At 39.6% G+C, this 18,994-nt stretch overlaps 1 protein-coding gene across 5 annotated transcripts in view; it reads left to right on the top strand.

Annotated features, from left to right (window-relative positions):
• The window catches only part of LOC131251485 (probable serine/threonine protein kinase IREH1), a 70,206-nt gene that overhangs the window by 37,993 nt on the left and 13,219 nt on the right, over positions 1-18,994 (top strand). For 4 of the 5 annotated variants that reach the window (XM_058252225.1, XM_058252223.1, XM_058252224.1 and 1 more), the window contains exons 7-11: positions 916-1,008; positions 1,091-1,231; positions 1,318-1,410; positions 7,126-7,336; positions 7,466-7,551. In XM_058252225.1, the coding sequence (XP_058108208.1) occupies positions 916-1,008; positions 1,091-1,231; positions 1,318-1,410; positions 7,126-7,336; positions 7,466-7,551 (624 nt within the window). Of the gene's footprint in view, positions 1-915; positions 1,009-1,090; positions 1,232-1,317; positions 1,411-7,125; positions 7,341-7,465; positions 7,552-18,994 lie in introns of all 5 variants that reach the window. The other variant, XM_058252227.1, reaches the window with a different exon arrangement.

The following is an 18,994-nucleotide window of genomic DNA, read 5'->3' as shown; positions in this document are numbered from 1 at the left end:
AAGATGAGCGGTCTCACTTGTGACACACATGCCATGCATGCGCACATAATATTGCTACTTTGTGTGTGTGTGTTTTTTTTTTTTTTTTGAAAATAGGCTAACACCAATTTCGTGTCTGGATTGCCCAATCCACAGTAATGGCTAATTTTTAGACAAGCTTGTCTGTCTTCGGTTTTATTGAAATTAATGTCATGTCAAAATACTTCAAAATACTTTTGTTGACAAACCATGGACATGTGCCATGTTCAGAGAAGGCTGTCCAAATGGAACTTCAGTAAGCAAATGCCCAAGTGTTAGCTCAAAAAACCGACACATACACATTAACATGGGAGTAACATAGTGCTTCACAGTAGTACTCGGATAAAATACACACACAATTACATATATTTTCCTACACACTGCTTAATCCATATATCTTCTCTTGTATGGGGGGCTGTTTTCCATTGCCTTGATGGTTTTCCTTTAATAAATTCCTTGTTACTGATAGAAAAAAGAAGAGGAGATGGTATTAAAAGAGCGCCCTTTTCAAATTCTTTTCATTTGTCTCTTGCCTGAAATGAGAATAATAAAGGATTTCCTATCTGGTTGCATTGCAGCCTTCCCATCAAAACAGGTCCGAAAAGAAGAACATGCTACAGTCAACACTATCGGTTGGTTAGCTAGTGTTCTGCATGATAAATTGCCATATTTTTGGAGAGACTGCATAAGTATTGATTATAGTCTCAGCCTCTAATCTTTATTTAAGACCTTGATGAATTGAAATCCTTTTCTTGTTTCTTCATTTTTTTTTTTCATGCCTTCTTTTAACTCCATTTCAATTTGTTTGATCTGGCATTGAGTTACGATTATATCGTTTGGGAGCTATATGGGAGAGTTAAAGTTTGATCAATTTTAATGAATATTTGATGCGTACAGGTTCTTAAAAAGGCTGACATGATCCGTAAAAATGCTGTGGAGAGTATTTTGGCCGAGCGCAACATCTTAATTTCAGTTCGCAATCCTTTTGTGGTGAGGTCTAGTGAAAAAAGCACTTATCTTTAGCATGGAAACTTAAAATTTTTCTTTCTGACTAGAATATTAAACATTTCAGGTACGGTTTTTTTATTCTTTCACGTGTCAAGAGAATTTATATCTTGTAATGGAGTACTTGAATGGAGGAGATCTATACTCTTTACTGAGAAACTTAGGTTGCTTAGAAGAAGATGTTGCTCGTATATACATAGCAGAAGTGGTGAGCTCAAGTGTACATTTTCTGTAATTTGGTGTCATTTATTTTGTGAAATATTTGTTTCTCTTCTTAATGCAAATGACATGCAGGTTCTTGCGTTGGAATACTTACATTCCCTGCGTGTGGTGCATCGTGATTTGAAGCCAGATAATTTGTTGATTGCTCATGATGGTCATATCAAGGTTGGTTATCTTTCTTGAACTGCCTTGGTCATTTTACCAGTGTCTCTTCCTTCTTTTTCGACTGTGGCATGAAGACTTCCCTTTCTAGGAGGTTCTTAAATTGGCTGTACGAACCTTCGTGATTGATCTTCATTTCTCAATAATATTTGGAAAGTTGTCAAATTACTACTTTTTGTAATTTCGTTTGCACACCTATTCTCTTTGGTGCATGCATGCCGGTTTATTTTTTTGGGTGTGTTGAAACGGTTGGAGAGGGTGAATTTCCTTGTTTTTGGTGTTGTCATTATACTGATCGTCATCCCTTTCTGTTCAGTTTGAATTCCTTGGACTGCTTTTTTAATGTTGTAGAGTCACCGCATTTAAGTTTTGCTTTCAATCTGTTTCCTTCTTTGGTCGTGTACTTTCTTGATTTTCTTTGTAGTGTTTTTACTAGGTTTCTTGACTCCCACATCTTTGTTATATTGGACTTCCATATTTTTTGGAGAATTCTCATTTTGCTTTGATAATATTGACTGTTATGCTGCTCCCCTCATTTTGTTCAATCTTTTCTTACCCCTCGCCAGCTTGCCAACGCCATTGGGTTAGCAACAAGCTATTGATTTGAAAATGTTGGTGTTACTGGGGTATTAATTTGGTTGGTGTGTGTTCGAAGTATTGGTATTGCTACAAGTTTCATTGGCCAGGGATACGGAACAATATCGATATCGCTGATAACCGGAAATGCGGGGAAACATGGGAAAAACGGTGGAATTTTCAGCGAAACTTCAGGAGATGTTAAAATGTACATATTTGCATATTTAAAAATAAAAAATTGCAAAAAAAATGCATATATAACAAGGTTCCATTTAATAGGGCCTTAAAAGCATGTGCTGTTGTAAGAAATCAGTCCAACCATCCCATCCAAGCCTATTTAACCATCCAACCTTCCATCCAAACATCCATCGATATTGCAAAATATCAACAACACATTATATTTCACCAAGAAAGCATAACCAATTGGAAAGGAAATGAAAGATTATGGTCTCAATATCGCGCATGTTGCGATATCGATAATATCGAGATATTATTAATATTATCAATGTCAAATTGAACACTACATACAACCATGTGCCCATAAAAAAAAAAAATGAAATAAATTTTTTCCTAATAAATTAAAATTTGATGATATCAATACGTTGGCAATATTATTGAAATATTGTCGATACACTTATGAGAGAAGCATTACCTAGAATTTACATAGTCGAAAATATTGGCGATACATTGGCAATATTGATGCATTGGCAATACAAGCGACACCTAGAATTTACGTAGTTGAAAATATTGGCGATTACATTAGTGATATTGATACGTTGGCGATACTTTGCAAGACATTGCTAATTCCTGAAATTTCTGATACTACCAGCATTATCGGTATCGCTGAGCTGGAGATAAAGATAATATCGGAGACATTTCGATAATATCGGAGATAATTCAAACAATTAGCACTTAGACATTTCGTGTTTTCCCCTTCTTTTAGCCAAACCACCGTAGACTATTGCCTTCATTTAGTCTCCTCTTACCTTCTTTTTACCATGAAGTTCTTTGAGCCTCGTATTTGAGCCACGTCTTCCTCTTCACCAATCAATTGGATTGCATCAAGAATATGGACATTAGCTTCTTCCAACCATTTTGCATGAAAGATCTAGCCAGGAAAATTTTCCTCCCATTGCTTCTTTAGCCTCGTGAATGGTCAATTCATATGCTTCACTAATATTAAGAATAAATGTGAATGCATGCTTTCAAATTGGTGCGAAGCATGAATTGAAACGACAATAGATTCAGGTGCTGGAGCAGAGAAGTGTCTTTCGAGATACTAGCAAGTATCAGTCACTACGAAGCGGGAGCAGGAGATCGTTTTGAAATGTGAGTCCTAGCATGAGTGGCTTCGGGTTAGGAGGTCTATGCAACTAAGGTGTGGGGTTCTTTTACACCCCCTTTTGTGGAGACCATTTGTTAGTTAGTGTTAGCTAGCAAGATCCTTATAATTGACAATACTGGAAATAGGATTGTGGTGATTCTGAATGTGTTAATTGTACCAGAAGAAGGCAGAAACAACAAATAATTTATTCATTCATTGTGTTGCAGTGTGGGAGATTTGGCCCCTTTTCTATGGCCTTTTACAGATTACTTCAGTTTCCTAGAGTTGATCGAGGCTCTTATTGGAAGTTGGTGTCTCTCTCTCTTTAAACTGCGTGGTGCAATCTTGTGAACAATGTTCCTCTTGGATATCATGTGGGGTATTCGGAAAGAATGTCTGATGACAAATCCTTTATGGCTAATTATTAAATTGGTGATTGCTGACTGGGGCCTTGCTTCTCCTGTCTTTAGTGTCTTGGTGGAAGACATTAAAAAAAAAATAAAAAAAGAAGAAGAAGAAGAAGAAGAAGAATGTGTTAATTGTACCAGAAGAAGGTAGAAACAACAAATAATTTATTCATTCATTGTGTTGCAGTGTGGGAGATTTGGCCCCTTTTCTATGACCTTTTTAAGATTACTTCAGGTTCCTAGAGTTGATCGAGGCTCTTATTGGAAGTTGGTCTCTCTCTCTCTCTCTCTCTCTCTCTCTCTCTCTCTCTTTAAACAACGTGGTGCAATCTTGTGAACAATGTTCCTCTTGGATATCATGTGGGGTATTCGGAAAGAATGTTTGATGACAAATCCTTTATGGCTAATTATTAAATTGGTGATTGCTGACTGGGGCCTTGCTTCTCCTGTCTTTAGTGTCTTGGCGGAAGACATTATTTGTAGTTGGAGTGATATTATAGGTGTAGATGATCGTGCCTTCAAAAAAAAAGGTGTAGATGATCATGTGCTAGAGATTCTGGAAAGGCAGAAGCCGCCACCTAGTGGATGGTGGAAGTTAACATTGATGGGTCATCTATTGGCAACCCTGGCCCATCTGGCATTGGGGGTGTTGGTGGTGAGGAGAATGGTCTGATTCATCTTGCATGCTCTTGCCTAATGGGCGAGTTTATTCAATCAGAGTGGAATCGGAGGCTATCAAGGTCAGAATTCTTGCTTTTCATAGAAAATTGATGGTGACTGTTATCACTGAGGCGACTCTTGTAACTATCTAGCTTGGGTGTCACTGTCAAGTGGTACCACTGTTGTTTGGATGTGGATCTATCCTGGGTGTCATTGTCAAGCAGTACCATGGTTTTTTGGACGTGTTGGTTTTTTAGTTAAAGGGAGTAAGAATCTTTAGTGGCCGATTTTCTTTCAGTCATGTTCCTAGAGATGCCAACTTCAAATAGAACACGCTGAACAAATTCTTCTTCCTGTAAACCCTTCTCGATTTAGATTGGGAAAATAGGTGGGTTGGTTAGAGTCGAGAGAAAAAATAAAAAAGATCGAACTGGAAATCTTTTTGGGAGATATCTGTTATTCGTGAATCCGTTGTATTTTAATATTATCTGAACATTTTTATGTTTAAATTCATAATTGATCGTCAAATGTTTCTTTTAGATTTGTTGCTAGTTCAATGTTTTGATGGGGCAGGGCAATAGAAGTTCTGTTTATATGCCATATTTGGATTCCTCCAATTTGCTACGCAATATATCCGATGTGGGAGTAGGTGTTCCATAGCTTTGCATCCGCTATCCCAGTCATGATTTTCCTACCCCAGAGGTAAAGGGAAGGTCCTTCTGAAATAGTATACAAGGTCAACAGATGTCGAGGTTAAGCGAAGAGGGAAATATTCGAAGTTTCTTTTGTTTTTTGTTTTTGGTTAACCTGTGAAAAGATACACTCTGGAAGGACGTGGGAGTAACCCATTACCTTTTAGGGGGAATTGCCACAACGTAGGCATTCTTCTTAGCAAGATTTATGGCCTGGCGGGATCCTCACAGATAGAAAAAGATTGCAATCAGTTTGATAATAATTGAGTGACATTGCTTCTTCCTTGCTGATGTTATAGTGAAGTCAGTGTCGAGACTCTATTTTGTGTTGCCTGCATTTATCGATTACCTTAATGGATGTTTGTTGCTGAAAATAAACAAATAATTGATTTGAAATCTTTAGTGGATAAAGTCCAATAAAACAATAAATGCATGTTACCACACTATAAGTACACCTTGGCTAAACAGTTGGCAGCAGTGTCAGCTTCTCCAGGGACTTGGCTAGCAATATCTTATGTTTCTTTAGTTTTGATATGTTTGGTCTCATGATGTAACACCCCGGTCCCAACGGTAAGATATTGTTCGCTTTAGCTGGCACAATGTCCACCTTCACAGCTTTGTTCTCACAGGTGGAAGCGGTTAGCGAACCACTCGCAAAACGCATCTTACCCTTAAAGGCCGAAGCCCCACATATAGCCCAGATCTTTAGGCATTCCCTTTCCGATGTGGGACAGGCGCACCACCTCCTTGACAGCTGGCAGTCTATTTTCGAAGGCTCGTCATCAACCCGACTGAGGACCACAGCCCGGCTGGGCAGGCACCCACCCCCCCTCGGGAGACAGAGCGCCCTCGCTCTGATACCATTTGTAACACCCCGGTCCCAACGGTAAGATATTGTCCGCTTTGGCTGGCACAATGTCCACCTTCACGGCTTTGTTCTCGCAGGTGGAAGCGGTTAGCGAACCACCCGCAAAACGCGTCTTACCCTTGAAGGCCGAAGCCCCACATATAGCCCAGATCTTTAGGCATTCCCTTTCCGATGTGGGACAGGCGCACCACCTCCTTGACAGCTGGCAGTCTATTTTCGAAGGCTCGTCACCGACCCGACTGAGGACCACAGCCCGGTTGGGCAGGCACGGCCTGTCCCACATTGGAAAGGGAATGCCTAAAGATCTGGGCTATATGTGGGGCTTTGGCCTTCAAGGGTAAGATGCGTTTTGCGAGTGGTTCGCTAACCGCTTCCACCTGCGAGAACAAAGCCGTGAAGGTGGACATTGTGCCAGCCAAAGCGGACAATATCTTACCGTTGGGATCGGGGTGTTACACATGATGGGGCACTTTTTGTTTGTCTCATCGTGGTTTGGACGTTTTGCAATGGTAAACCTACAAACATATAGGATTTGGACAAACCTCCTCTTAGTCCAAAGTTGATTTGCTTCCTTGTAAGACTTAAATTCCTTCTCTTTGCAGTTCATCTGAATTGCAAGTTTCGTGATATTTGATTGGGACTTCTGGGAGAGATTCTCTATGAGCCTTTTCTTTTGGTTTCTTTCAAGTTGTCACAATGTGTGTATCAAACTTCTACCGATAGGCTAACCGGTTAATGCGCAAGGTATCCTTATTGAAGTTCTAACAATAGGCTAACTGGTTAATCTCAAACAAAGTCCACTTTGTGCATTTGATGCTTTTTGCCAAACTTTTCAATGTCTCTAGTGAGGTAGAGACAATTGTTAACTCTTGGCTACTATTAGAACGAAACTTGATTGGTGGAGTATCAAACTCAGCATAGCTCATTCACCCAAATGGCTGGTTATATTACCATGATCAATTTTCTTCCTTGATATGTCATGTGGATTATTTGATTTGAAAGAGTAGAATTATTTATAAGTTTTATTTATTTACTCTCCAGTGTTTATTTTAATTAATCAGTATTCTTTCTAGATAACTGGCCTATCAATCTAGTATTCTTGGCATGTTTAACATCATGAAATGGCTGTACCCTTGTCAATTTTCCTTCATGTAGACCCTTACTATTTTTTTTGGTTAAATTTCTGGACAGTTGACAGATTTTGGGCTTTCAAAGGTTGGTCTCATCAACAGCACTGATGATTTATCAGGTCCAGCAGTTAGTGGGACATCACTACTTGGAGAAGATGAATCTCAGTCATCTGAATATGAGCACTTCCATCAACGGGAGCGGCAGCGGAAACGTTCCGCTGTTGGTACCCCTGATTATTTGGCACCAGAGATACTACTGGGAGTAGCACATGGTTGGTATAACATTCTTCCACTTTACACCACACAATTAATCATTATTTAGCCAAGGAGATGCTTTTCCTTTTTCGGCTATTCAGAGGTCACTTCTCTAGAATTGACTTTCATATGATCCATTTTGGCAGGTACAACTGCGGATTGGTGGTCTGTGGGTGTTATTCTTTTTGAACTGATTGTTGGTATTCCACCCTTCAATGCAGCGCACCCACAGGTTTGCTTCATATTCCTGGAACATTTCTTCTAGAAATCTAAATTTTTGTGGTTCTTTCTTCAATACCCCCCCTTTTTTTCCTGGTGATAAGATGGGATTCAATCCATGGCCAGAGCATGCAGCCGTTACATGCTACCTTCTGCTCCCTAAGCTTGGCACTGTTTTTCTATTCTATTGCCTGATCCCAAAGTGTTTTAGTCTTGTTTGGTTTGATATCCACAATTTTTATTTACTAAATCATAACATTGCTCGTGGCACCACTAGATTCGGATTATGACCACTATTGTTCATAGTGAACCCTAAAATCCTTTTATCTCATTTTTCTATTTGGAAATGAGGAATTGAGGATTGTATAGAACAGCAATGATTTTGTTTCTTGAGGAAAATATGCAAAGGTGATTATTGGTGATTATGCATAGAATTCTTTTATTTTTTGAGCAGGCATTTATGCATAGAAATGTAAAGAATATTAACTCAATTGTTTCAGTGGTTGAGTAGTAGGCATGGGAAAGTCAAAAGTTCTTTCGTATTTATAGCTGAGTTGAAGGAACCTTCTACCCGAGGTGCTGTTTGCGCTTCTGCTTTAGACTTGTGGTCCCCCTTCCAATTCCTATGCTTTTACACTTGCTAAAATTTTGAAATACATTCTTCTGTCCTTTCCCACCATGAAATCTGTTACTACTTCCCCTGACAATTTATGCAACTTAGATTTAAAGTGAAGCGCACCAATTCTCTAAAAACACATGTTGTTGATATTCTCGGGAAAATATTTAGACATGATTATTCTTGTGACATGTAACAAATCCTTGTCTTACCCATATCTTGAGAATTCAAGGTTTAAATCCATCTTACCCAATCCTTGCTATACTTGACACATGCCGATACTCAGGTAACATGGATTTGGGCATGAGCGTGTCTACGCCTTGTATACATGAGTGAGTTCTATAGAGTATGTGGTCATGGTCTGCGAAATCATATTGAGAAGTTTGAAAAGTGTATGCTTAGAGTCTTGCTTCAACCAGTGTTCGAAATATCGGTATCGTGTTACATATCACACCCTTGGGATACGGATACGTATCGGTTTTCGCGTGGGATATATTGGTTGTATCACGTAATGTATCGTTGTTCTTGGAAACATAGGGGAAACATTAGAAATTGGTCAAATTTTTCAATGAAATTTCAGTGATTGTTAAAAAAGACATCAATACATACTTACAAATCAAAACATTACAAAAAAAACAACTGCACATAATAGGTTTTCTTTGTATGGGGTCGTAATCTACGTGCTGTCTAACCGAATTGATGCAAGTATATTTAGAGTCTATTCATATAATTTATAAATGTAAGAAGACGTGTGGAAACATAAGTAATACATTCAAAAGCAAAAAAAGAATCACGAGATCAGGTTACATACATGTTTGATTTTATGTTTGGACAGAAAGATTGCCACTGATTTGTGAGAAATTGGGAAAATTTTGGTTTATTTCAAATTTCCACAAGTCGGTCCTCCAAATCTCGAAATCGAAGTTCCCAATCCATGATTTTTCATGCAAACATGAAAAATCATGGATTTGTAACAATTTAACACTAATTTAACATGATTTACAGAAAAAAGATTGAAAATAAAAAAATGCTCACCGGATTGAACATGTGGGATATATCCCACTACTTGTGCATTTCATATCACACAGGTGGGATACAAGATATACCGTGGGATATATCAGCTAATATCGTTGATATTTAAAACACTAGCTTCAACTATCTATTTGTCCTAGCTAGCATAAATAAGGGGTGGGATTTGCGTAAACTTTGGCCCAATTTTAGATCAATACATGCTTAGGATGAATCTCTAGTTGGCGGGCTGGAGGTAAAGTTTAATTGAGTTGCTAAGCCAATATCGAGAGAGCTAATTTTGTTAAACTTTTTTTTTTGCAGACAAGATAGAAGTGCTGCTCTCTTATTGATGTAAGCCCAGGACCCACCATAGGGCCCAATATGTACTGATTAGGGCCTAAATCTGGGATTGCAATTTACAATTTGTGGAAAATATAGGGTTGATTTAAGGATCTGATTGAAGATATGAGGGAGATGTGATTGAAGATATGTGGCTAATTTAGAGATGTAATTGAAGATTTTAAGATTATTTTTTATATTTGCTTTTACTATCTAAGGTAGACTAGATTGATTTGAAGTCAACTATGAGATGTAATTAGGATTATTTTCTGTGTTTGGTTTTATTATTATTAGACTTTTACAATCTTCTTGATTTGAAGTCAACTATGATTGATTTGAAATTAATCTCTTAGTTGGGGGGATTCTCGTTAGAGATTCACTTGAGTCTATAAAAGGGGAGCGTGTAGGAAATAGTAATTCTAAAAATTTCTAATTGCGAGTTCCTTTCTTAAGCATGGTAGTAAGAAGTTTGATATTAATGAAGTTATTTCTCCTCTACTCATTTTTTCTTGAAAGTGTAGTTCTTGTCCACTTCTTTTCGTTTTGGTGTTGATATCTCATTGTTTCTATAACCAGGTTGTATTATTGAATCAATGAAATATCGACAACGAATCGCAAAGAAGCAGATAAGAATTACACTCACTAGAAAAATTAAGTAGAGGGAGAAAGAACTTTATTAATATCAAACTTTTTCTTACAATGCTTGAGAAAAGAAGTCACACTTAGAAAATTTTGGAATTACCTAGAATTATAGTCATAAGAAAAATTAAGTAGAGAATGAGAAATAACTTTATTAATATCAAGCTTTTTCTTACAATGCTTAAGAAAAGAACTCACACTTAGAAAACTTTGGAATTACTTACCACCACCTAGCCTAGCCTAGACCCCCCCACCAAAAAATAAAAATAAAAAAAATTCACTTTTAAGTGAATCTTTAATGAGATTCCCCCTAGCTAAGAGATTGATTTCAAATCTATCATATTTGACTTCAAATCAATATAATCTACATAAGATCGTAAAAGCCAATATAGAAAATAATCCTAACTGCATCTCATAGTTTACTTCAAATCAATCCGATCTACCTAAGATGGTAAAAGCCCAGTAATAGTAAAAGCAAATATAAAAATAATTCTAAAATCTTCAATTACATCCCAGATCTTCAACCACATGCCTTCATTTCTTCAATCACATCCTTAGGTCAGCCTCCATATTTTCCACATTGTAAATTTCAATCCTTGATTTAGGATCCAAATATTTAAATAAACATTAAAAAAATCAGCACATATTGGGCCCTATGGTGGACCGTGGGCGTACATCACTTATGCATGCCCAATAGGCAAATTGAAGGTTATTAAAGCTGAAATTTAGCATTATAGAACACGTTTCATCCTCACGAAAAGATTAACGCACTGTTTGCAATGCCATTGGAATGTAGGAAAACTTCTACATCCACTGCTTTTGAATGAGAATGCCTTGATAACAAGTCCGACTTGTTATTATCATGTTCCTTTTGCTTTCTTCTTCTTCTTCTTCTTTTTATAAACTCCCCTTAGTTGGTTATCTGACCATCTTGCTGGTTTAGCCCTCAACTTCGCTCAAGACCATCAATACAGTGACATATTTTCCTAGTTGGTGGAGAGTTGTGAAAACCCACCTTGTTCTTGGAAGAAAAGAGGTGTTTGGTGTCTTTCATTTGGTGCTCGTTGGGAGCATCAGTTTCGATTCTGTGCAGGAGCACTTTTAAGTTGTGCAGTCACCTCATCTCCTTGGCCTCGTTGCCTTAAATGCAATGTAGCCAACATGTTTATGCCAGAATCCTTTTCTGCCCATCTTTGTTCTCATCGGGAGTACATGTACAACTCATAGTAGATAGTTTAAGATCTTTTCAGATTCTCACATCTTGTGTTTGTTTGTGTGTGCGCGTGCGTATGTGAAACTGATGACTTGATTGTTGAATTTTTCTAATTTCTCTACTCCAAGGAAGAAGTCGACAAGTCCACCCTTGATGGCATGGTGTTTTAATCATTCCAATTGATAAAGTGAATTGGTTAGAAAGATTTTAGTGAGGAAATCGAAGGGAGTGGTGTTTGCTATGGAGAGGGATAAGACGTGTGGACCGGATGGGCTCATGATGGCATTTTATATATAAAAAAAAAATGTTAGGAGGAAATCGAAGATGAATTCAGTTAATTCTAGGAAATGAGCATGATTCACAATGGCTATATTCAATGAATTCTAGAAAGGGCATAATTCACATTAGCACAAACTACACTTTTACCTTGTTTATTCCTAAAAAGATGGGGGCTACGGGGAATGGTAGATTTTTGGCCGTCAAGTTAGGTGGGAATCTTGTAACAAGATATTGGCTAAAGCTCTCCCGGATGGCTCAAAGAAGTTATGGGCTTTATCAAATCCCTATTTAAGGGTATTGACTCCATAGGAAGAAGCAGACTGCCAAACACAAATCATGATTTGTATAGTTGACGTGGAAAAAGCTTATGATGGAATAGATTGTTCTTTCCTTCTCTATTTACTCAAGATACGTATCTACAGCTGTACATGTACAACTCATACTAGTTAGGTTAAGATCGTCTACAGATCTTCCACCTCCTACACACACACACACACACACACACACACACACACACACATGCCATTCTCAATAGAATCTATCTTCACCAAAGTAGTCCCTTCAATAACACTTCCATCTATCTATCAATGCAAGAAGTATTAACCATATTTCCAAGCTTGGGTGAAGAGTTGTTTTGTTGAAGAGAGAGATTGAAGACTTGATTGTTGAATTTCTCCAATCTCTCTACTCCAAGGAAGAGGTCAATAGTTCCACCCTTGATGACATTGTGTTTTAATCATTCCAATTGATAAAGCTAGTTGGTTAGAAAAAAAATAAAAAATAAAAAAAATTAGTGAGAAAATCAAGGGGGCCCCTTGGTGTTTGCTATGCAGAGGGGTAAGGTGCTTGGACCGGATAAATCTACAATGGCAGTCTATTGGAAATGTCGAGAGGTAATCAAGGACATATTCGGTCAATTCTAGGAAACATGCATTATTCACAATGGCTATCAATGAATTCTAGAAAGAGTATAATTCACATTGACACCAACTCCACTTTCATCTCGTTTATTCCTAGAAAGGTTGGGCTCTAGAATGGTGGATCTTTGGTTGTTAAGTTAGGTGGGAGTCCTATAACAAGATACTGGCTAAGTGCCCATTTGGGAGTGTGGATTTGGAACCCCCTGGATTTGAAATCCTCTTATTGTGTTTGTCACCCTGGATTCAGAATCAACTTTAATCCAAAAGTAGCTATGCATAGTATATTTATAGGGGTTTGAATTTAATTACTAAATCAACTTTAATATCTCTAATTACTGAACGTACATAATGTTTGACACAATGGTTGTAATAAGTCCGCTAAAAATATATACTTTGCCCGAAAATGATGAAATTCCAAGTCTCGAATGGGCCACAAGCACAAGATCACGTCTAAGTGTGATTTGCATTGACAATGTTTGGACGGTGCTGATCATCGTATTGAAGTAATTATAGTGATGCAATTGATGATATTATTTCGGGATATCATTAGTGGGCCATGTGTCCAATAGATTAATAGTCTAGTGACACATGTTACACATGCAACTCTTGGAAGGATTTTAGATGTAATCCAAGCTTTCACCATGGATTTCAAACCCCTTGTTTGAGGGGATTTGAAACCCCCAATTACTTTATGGTGCCAAACAACCAGGGGATTCGAAATCCCCTCAAATCCCCCCAAATCCATGGTGCCAAACGACCCCTCAAGCTCTCACGGATGGACTCCAAGAAGTTATGGGCCTTATAAAATCATCATTTCAGGGTGTTGACTCTATAGGAAGTAGCAGGGTGTCAGACACAAATTAGTATTTGTAAAGTTGACGTGGAAAAAGCATATGATTGAGTAGATTGTTCTTTCTGAAGCATGTGTCAATGTTTTAGATATCGTTATTGTGTAATGTATCGCACCCTTGGGATGCGGATACATATCGGTTATCGCATATGATATATCGGTTGTATCGTGTAATATATTGTTGTTGTTGGGAAACATGGGATCATTGGGAATTTGGTCGAATTTTTCAAAGAAACTTCAGGGATTGTTGAAAAAGACATCAATACACACTTAGAAATCAAAACATTACAAATAAAAAATAAAAAATTGCACATGATAGGGGTTTCCTTTGTATGGGGCCCTAATATATGTGCTTTCCAATTGAACTGATGCAATTATATTCAAAGTATATTCATATAATTTATAAACGTAAGAAGACATGTATGGAAACACAAGCAATACATTCAAAAGCAAAAGAAGAATCACCAGATCAGGTTACATACATGTTTAATTTTGTGTTTGCATACAAAGATTGCAACTAATTTGCGAGAAATTGAGAAATTTTGATTTTTCTCAATTTTTCGCAACTTGCCCCATCTCCCCTAAATCTCGAAATCGAAGTTCCAAATCCATGATTTTTGATGGAAAATGTGAAGAATCATAGATTTGTAACCGTTTGACACTGATTTTAACATGAGTTACAACAAAAACATGGTTCGAAAATCGAAAATGCTCACTGGATTGAATAGGTAGGATATATCAGCACTACCCGTTCGTTTCGTATCACACAGGTGGGATACAAGATATATCCTAGGATATATCAGCTGATATTGTCGATATTTAAAACATTGGCATGTGTATCTGCAACTTATTTCTTTATTTGTTCCATGGATTCCCAAAAGAATTCTTTAATATTTTCATTGCCTTTCATATGGGCATTTGCTCTTCCCTTCCTTTGTTTCTAATGTGGCCTAAGGCCTTATTGAGCTCATAACTGCCACTTCCAACATTGGTATCCTCGATTACTTTTTGGTTGACATCCTGGGAATCCCAATCTCCTGCCTTTAACTCATGAATGATACCTCAATCAAATAACAAAATCCCATTGTGAAAGGGGATACAAAGAAAAACTGTGAAAAATGTGCATAAAAGTCCTGGGGTTTCTTGCAACCATTTCTTAGTTTAAACCATGTATGCTCGTGGGGTTTCTTGTGGCGATTTTCATGGAGATTGAGATGACAATTGTCTCAACGATTGAGACAAGGAAGATTTCAAGAGTTCCGAGGACAGGCTCTAGAGGGGAGACTACGAAAGGAATTAGAGATCCCTTGAGGGATGCGGGGCATATCGAAGATAGTAGGGATCATCGCGGTCTATACGAAGTTGATGAGTGGGATTGCGTTTATGGCCCCGGTTTAAAGGGGTCTTATGGAAGATATACTTCCCGAAAGTAGGGCAGGTAGAAGCTCTGGGGTATTGGCATGCAAAAGTAGGAGGTCATTGAGAAGCATAGAGGGTGGTAGAGCTAGGGCCTAATCTAAAGGAAAGGGAATTGCTTACGAAGGACCAGTGAAGGTGGTCGAATCAGCTCGAGATAAGGAAGATGGTGAATGGACCCTAGTGGATAAGGGTAGGAAGAGGGACTTGGGGAAACATGGTAGAATAGGGGACGAATCTTTGAAGGAACTTCCGACCATCTTTGTTAACCATTTCCCTGAAGAGTGGATGGAGATTAACTTCTCTAGGGTCTTCAGGCATTTAGGGAAAGTAAGGGAGGTGATCATACCTAGGGTTAAATTGTCGTCATCCATGTTCGCTTTTGTTAGGATGAATAGCGAAGAGGAGCTCTGTAAAGCTCTTGAAGGGATGAGGGGTAGATATTTCAATGAAAGGGAAATCAAGGTCCAATGGGCACATTTTGGGTCAACGACGGTGAACGGAGAAGGGAAAGGGGTTAAGGGTAGGCGACAACAAGGGAAAAGAGTCAACCCTAATTCTTCCTCTTATCTTGGTTAGATCGGATGGTGGTGGTTCCAGCTTGAGGAAGGGTCCGATGTCCTTCAAAGAGACCCTGGTGGGTGAACCAGTTACTGGGAGCTATCCACCGAATTTGGTTGAGAATCATGTATCTCCTTCCACTTCCTCTCCTTGCTCAGAATCCCCTCCGGTTCCAATTTCAGGCCCTATCACCAAGTGTTATGTTGTTATTGGGTCTGAAATTAGAGATCTCCCTCCCGTAGTCGATAAAGCTTGGTCTAATTTGCAATGGAGTTTGGTTGCGTCTCCAAGGGAGGAAATGTCGTCCTTGGAGTTGGCCTTTTGGTTTATTCAATCTTGCGGTTTATCGGAGGGGGATTTCCTTCTCCAACAAATATCTGAGTTCGTCTTTCGGGTTTCTCTCAGCCCAACAGAGAGTTAATTGTGTAGTTTTTGCAGGTCAGCTTCACAAGGGCGGTCTAGTTCTTTCTCTCAGCAAATGGGTTGATTGGTCTCTGTTCTGTTCATCTAACATGTGGTTCCATGTTTTTTTTATGTCCCTTTGGAGCTTTGGTTGGAGAAAGTGATGGTGGCTATTGGCTCCTTTTTGGGGGGAATTGCTTGCCATCGATGAATCCAACTTGAGGTGGGAGGAACTCAGATGGGACATGATCTGTGTTAGAATAAAAATCCCGGTGTCGATTCCCTCCATTTCTGTTTTTGTTGGGGAGGTAAAACTCGCTATCAGGGTAGTCCAAATGGAAGGGATGGGCATTTTTTAGGAGCTGCTTCTGCCGGTTTTCATGGCAAGAAGCCGACAAGGGCCCCTTCTCCAGCTGTGTATCACGGCTTCTAGTGATCCCGCAGTGAGGCTTTTCTGCAGGCTATTGGATCTTTCGAGATGCTCATGTAAGTTGAGATCCGAGTCCTTGACTCGTGTGGTTCCATTAAGATAGGTGGTGTGTATACATGTCCCTGACACTTCCTATCACGTTCTTTGATATACAGCTGACATCCTCTTCCCTCCCACTTGTCCGTTCTATGTAATCGTTCCACCACGCCTAGAGATGGCTCCATGTAATGATGAGCCCAGCATGTGTAGGGCTTTGATCCTTCCTCTAGTGGTCCCTTTTGATTAAAGCCTCAGAATTATGCCACATCGGTTTGATGAGGCCCTTTTGATCCTCCTTTTGTCTCAAGAATGGAATCCCACCCACATGTCCATATACCAGCTTGATCTCGCATTAGGAGGAGAAATGAGTGGGAATGGATCTGAATCGGATCCTCAGGCATTTATTACAAGAGGCTCCTCGTGCAGTGCGGTGGCTATGTGTCACCTAGAGAGAAGGCTTGTTGTTCACTGAGCTCGAGAGTCGAGATGCATATGGATCAGATGTGTGATATTTGTGATGACGGTGTGATGGCATTAACAACCTTTCGCATTTATGGGGCTTGATGAGAGAGGCTAGTCGACCACCTCTTACACCTATGAGTCTCCAATGTGTGTCCACCTCGAGACAGCTGTAGTTGACAGAATGCAGATACACGTCCTCTTGCCTTCATATCTGATGGAGGATGGGGAGCCTTTTAAGAATGTTAGTGACGACATGTTTGACAGTTCCAGTGACAGGTGTTTCATCCCACGCTTCTTCACCAGCTAGCATGGGGTCTTTAGATATGGAGTGAGGTGTCCCTCCCCCTTTACCCATTCATGTGGAGTCCCTTGTTTGTGTGGGTTGTCCAAGTAGGTTGGCACGTGAGAGCTCTGTCTCCCGCGTGCGAGTTAAACCCCTGTTCCCCATTTCAATAAGATTCATTTCATACCCCGCCTTCTTCCTCCCTTCGCTTCCATTCAGAGTCTCCATCTAGGGTCAGTCGGGATATCTTGTTGGGCGGTAATGGTATGGGAAATGGTCTCTTGCTACAATTCCCTTTCTCGCCTATCAACCCTTCTTGGGCTGCAATTAAGGAGATCGGGGATGTCTCCTTCGAGTGTCAGTTTGGGTTTCCTCATGGTAAAGTGGATTCTTTGGATGTCTCACCTATTCAGGCTATCTGTTTTGAGGACGTTCGGACCCCTTCAGGGCATCTCCATTCCTCGATTCTATCCTTTGATAGTGTGGAGGGTCTAGTTGTTGTTGTTAGTAGTAAAAGATGGGTTAGGGATGCTATTTGCCATGTGGGTAGATTATTTGGGGTTGTTTCTAGGGACATAGATGAGAATTTTGTGGCTTTATTCCAACCTATGGTTCAAAAAAGTGTTAGTTTGCCGTCAGGGGATGTTTGCAGGAGATCCTCAAAGTCTTCGAAGGGGTGTAGGGAGTTGATTAACCTAAGGGTTAGCTCGGATGGGCCTCTGGATGTGGTTCCTCGTAGTGAGAGGGGAAGAGGGGTAAGATCGGTTACCCAATGAAGAGACTTTCTTGGAATGTGCGTGTGCTTGGTTGCCCCCAAAAGCGCGTGATAGTTAAGTCGGTTTGTAAGCTGTCTAAAGCCAGTATTGTTGTCCTCCAAGAGTCCGAGCTTCAGTCTATTGATAGGGGCATTGTTTAGTCTATGTGGTCGTAAGGTTGTGGAGTGGGTGTCTTTTGATTCGATAGGGTTGCGGGGAGGTATTGTGGTGTTGTGGAACCCGTCTTTGGCACAAAGAGAACAGTTGGGTGGGGGTCTTTTCCATTAATATTGCTCTCTGAGAGGTGTCTTTTGGATTCAAATGGATGTTCTCTAGGGTGTATGGTTTGAGCCACCCTTCTCTCCGCCCCCTTTTTTAGGATGATTCGTCTTGTCTTTGTTAGATGGTATCTTCCATGGTGGATTGGGGGGATTTTAATGTTATTCGGTTTGCTCACGAGAAGCTCCATGGTGGTTGGGTCTCTGCTAGTATGAGAGGATTTATTGACTAGGTCCTTAGTCGTAGCTTGGTGGATATCTTGATGGTAGGGGCGAGATTCACTTGGTCCAATGGTCAAGCGTCTCATTCTATGTTTCTCTTGGACATATTTCTAGTGTCTCCAAAGTGGATTCAAAAGTTCCCTCTTACCCATCAAAGGGATCTACCTAGGCTAGTGTCAAATCACTGTCATGTTTTGCTGGATATGGATGGAGATTAATTGGGGTCCTAAGCCCTTTCCTTTTGAGCTGGCCTGGATGGAGGTTGAAGGTTTTCGAACCTTAGTCTCCTATTAGTGCTCGTCCTTTGATATTGATGGGCGTGCAAGTTTTAGGCTTTTCAAGAAGTTGAAGATGCTTAGAGCCAAGCTCTCTTCTTGGAAGCATAAGTGTTTGGCCTCAGGGAGCTCGAGATGGAGTTGCTCTGAATGACATTTAGGCTCTCAACATTAAGGAGGGTGGTCTACTTTCAGATTCTGATCGGGCTATGAAAGATAAGTTATCTTTTGATTATTCTGCTAGGGTCAAAGAAGAGGAAATCAAGTAGCGCCAAAGGTCTCGAGTGGTTCGACTTAAAGAGGAAGATAAAAATACCAATTTTTTTTCATGGTATAGCTAACACCAGGGCCAAATCCAATTGTATTTCCTCCTTTGTTGTTGACGGGAATAGAGTCATGGATAAGGATTCTATCAGTAATGCCATAGTCAAATTTTATGAAGCCTTGCTCTCGAATGATGGGATCT

Source organism: Magnolia sinica, chromosome 7 (genome assembly GCF_029962835.1).
Source record: "Magnolia sinica isolate HGM2019 chromosome 7, MsV1, whole genome shotgun sequence".
In the NCBI taxonomy this organism is placed as follows: domain Eukaryota; kingdom Viridiplantae; phylum Streptophyta; class Magnoliopsida; order Magnoliales; family Magnoliaceae; genus Magnolia; species Magnolia sinica.
Note: the sequence above shows the minus strand (reverse complement) of the source record. Positions and strands in the feature narration are given on the sequence as shown.